The sequence below is a fragment of the Myotis lucifugus genome, unplaced genomic scaffold, assembly GCF_000147115.1.
Source record: "Myotis lucifugus unplaced genomic scaffold, Myoluc2.0 scaffold_45, whole genome shotgun sequence".
In the NCBI taxonomy this organism is placed as follows: Eukaryota; Metazoa; Chordata; class Mammalia; order Chiroptera; family Vespertilionidae; genus Myotis; species Myotis lucifugus.
In genome coordinates, this window is record NW_005871093.1 from 6021420 (window position 1) to 6024652 (window position 3233).

General features: G+C 46.6%; 1 protein-coding gene across 1 annotated transcript in view; it reads right to left on the reverse strand.

The window, feature by feature from the left end:
- Positions 1-36: 36 nt before the first annotated feature.
- The window catches only part of HIP1 (huntingtin interacting protein 1), a 135019-nt gene continuing 131822 nt past the window's right edge, over positions 37-3233 (reverse strand). The window contains 6 exon segments of the mRNA XM_006088290.3: positions 37-138; positions 862-970; positions 1715-1776; positions 2225-2348; positions 3112-3176; positions 3179-3216. Of these exon segments, the coding sequence (XP_006088352.1) occupies positions 86-138; positions 862-970; positions 1715-1776; positions 2225-2348; positions 3112-3176; positions 3179-3216 (451 nt within the window). The 3' untranslated portion in view covers positions 37-85.

Below are 3233 nucleotides of genomic sequence, written 5' to 3' on the forward strand. Positions count from 1 at the left end.
GTTTAGCCTGTGGCTGGGGAATAACATACACACATAAACAGGCAACAAAGATTTACACTGTGACGTGTGGGGCATCAGTGCGGCTCTATTCCTTCTCGGTTACCACTTCTTGCAGTGCAGGTGGAGATGCTTCTGTTTCTAAAAGACAGTAACAGCCATTCATGTTTCACAGCCCTTCATGCACCTATTGTTAGCCAAAACTGCCACCATGTTGGGCTCTAAAATACATTGTCATCATAACCACCTCGTCCCTAAGTGAAGGGTCCAGGAATGACTGGGATATACTACAGCCAGCCAAGTCTGACAAGAATCGGCAAGCTTGGTGGTGAACAAGTGGCCACCTTGGACATGCGGAAAAGCAGCACTCACAGAGTCTGAGCAACGAAGTGTCTGGGCTGGTGGCCGAACAGTATTCAGTCCACGCTATTTCTAGCTCCTGACCCTTCCTATCTTTTGGCCTTTGCTGCCCATCACTGGCTCTAGACAGTCAGAACCTGGTAATTCACTTGCCCTCTATGCTGGATCTTCACTGATCACTATTCATTCATTCACTATTCAACTCTAGGCTGGCCAGAGACTAGACTCCTGGGGGGTAAACCAGGCTAACGGGGCCTGGAAGGAAATGGTGGTGAGTGACCACTCTACCGGTCAACGTTAAGGTCTTGAAAGGTGACAACAAAAGCTTTCAGTTCACAATTCGGGCTTTTAGATTGTTTCCAACTGAAAACATGCTCTGTGGGTACAGAGAAGGAGGAAGTCACTGACCACTGGGCTCCTCATTCTGTTATAGTCGAGGGGAAAGCCCTCACCACACAGCACCCCCTTCACTGCAGGCTAGTGCCGGTCCCCCAAGAGGCTTACCTTCTTCCCAGCCCTCAGCAACACCAGCAAGCTCGTAGTGCTTTTTTCGAAGCTCCCCCAGTTTTTGACGCTCCTTCTGCAGTTCATTTTCTAGCTCTAGCACCCTAACCTGTGGGGAAAGTGGAATTTTCTTTTGAGCAGTGATCTGAGAATTGTCTTATTTTGACTTAATCCCTCTTCTCCATCTTCCAGTTTTCTTCCGTATTATTCGATAGCTTACCCAGTTCTCAATTCCAACCTTGTCTCTGTTCTAATTTCCCCACCCTCTCATTCATCCATCTATTCCATCTATCTTCTCCCCGGGACCCTCTACTAGAAATGTGTGGTGCTTTATAGTCCAAATGCCTGAATGGGAGTAGGACTTACTTAAGTTCCTCTGATAAATCGCTATCTAAAAACAACTCTAATGTCTGACAACTCTAATGTCTGGTATTGTGTTCCAATCTAGTCATAACCCTTCAATCCCGGTTCCTGGGAAGTTCAGGCAGGAACCAATTGTGATAGTTCTGGCATCTTGGAGGGGTTGGTACAACTTAGAGTTATTATTGTACAGGCACAATCTCACTAAAAGAGAGGTTGGCTTTGGCTCTTAAGCCTCATTAATTTTAGTTATTTTATTTATTAATTCAAGAGATATTTGCTGAGCACCCATGATATAACCCAGGCCCGGTTGTAGGTGCTGGAGACGTCCACTGTTTCTTTCAGCATCACTTACATTAACTCTTGGGCTGAATGGTACATCTGAGTTCATTTCCTCCCAAGTCTCTCACTCACTGGCTTCGCATCATGGGAATATTTGGGGTTGACATCATATGCAATAGAGACCGGCTAACCTTAGAAATGGAGTTCCTACCTGGGAATCCATCTCCTGGCGTTTGATCTGGGTCAGCGTCATGCCTGAGAAGTCCATGTTGTCTGCAAGGGTGGAAATGAGAAGTTCTTGTCAAATAGTAGCCCTGGCTGACTCTCGCCTGGGAGGTGGCCAATGCCAATGTTCTGCTGAAATGTTTGGTTTGCCATTTATCAACACACGTGTGCACATTGTAAGGGATGGAGACAGTGACAGGGTAACCAGAATCAGAACTCGCACTCCTCCACCCCCCAGACAACCAGGCCTGTAGAGGCATTTCTTTGAATTCAGAGAAATGACTAAATGGAAAATCTACCTAAAGGTGTGTCACTAGAGTGAAGTAAACAGCACGCTCATGTGGTGACCCTTCTTATGAGAAAATAAGTACTTATGTAAAAGATGAAAAGTAAGAGAGAATTTAGAAACAGAACTGTGAGAAATTGGGCTCATGGAGAAGACTGTAAGAACAGCTATATCGGATGGATAAAAAAAGTATTGCTTCTGAAAGGCTACCTGTTTCCTCAATCTGCGATTTGCCAGAAATGGTTGAGGCCACGACCGCGGCGGTGGCCTGGTTCACCCCGCGAGAGGCTTGCTGCAGCTGGGCCAGGTTTGGGCTGTCCTTACCAGCTTTCACCTGCCAGAACCAAGCATATTTAGGTTCACATAACATAGAGCGGTGGTCAAAAGTTGGATTGATGGTTCTTGACAAATATATCTGATCCACTGCGGTTACCAACCAACTTCTCAAAAATCATTGCCTGTGGGGTCAACTCCTGGCATATCTTTAATATAAAAGGTGCTTTCTGGCTTATTTGCTTGGTGATCTCAAACTCAAGCTTTCAGGGATTTTAATGAAATGCTCCATTTGTGAAAATCAATTTGGGATAGTAATAAATAAGGATGATTAAAGAACACTCCCCGGGGTACTATAGAACTCACAGAAGGATACTGGTGACAAGCTTTGCATTAGGATTAGCTGGGGCAATGGTTCAAATTTGGAGTCTTGAGGAGAGGCAGACATTGACTGAGGAAGCTCTGGGCCACGCCGGGCAAGCATCTGACTGCTCTGACTCATTCCTTATTTGAGTGCTCCTGGAACGCTGTGATTGCTTATCAGAGGTCGGCACAGTTGGGATCCTCAAAAGCCACTTGTAACAAAGGTGAGGAGAGCCAAGAGGAGCATGTGTGGTGAGCTGGGTGGAAGGGCTCCTTGCTGACAGATGAAAGGCTTTGAGAGGGAGGGGTAGGGGGACCCTTGAGAGTCAGAATTTTAATTTGGGACCCAACCCTCCTGGACCCTGGAGAAATCATCTGTTCTTGAATCCAGCTTCAGAGTCCAAGTATCTCTACCCTAGCCAGGCCTCACAGTGTCCCAGGGAGTCCTATACAGGTCCTACCTTGGATGCAGCCACAAGCTGGGCTGTGCTAGCAGCAATTTCATGGGAGCACACCATTAGCTCTCGAACTTCCCTTTGCCTTGTACCACCAGATCGGCTGCATCACTGACAGTCAGGAAAGG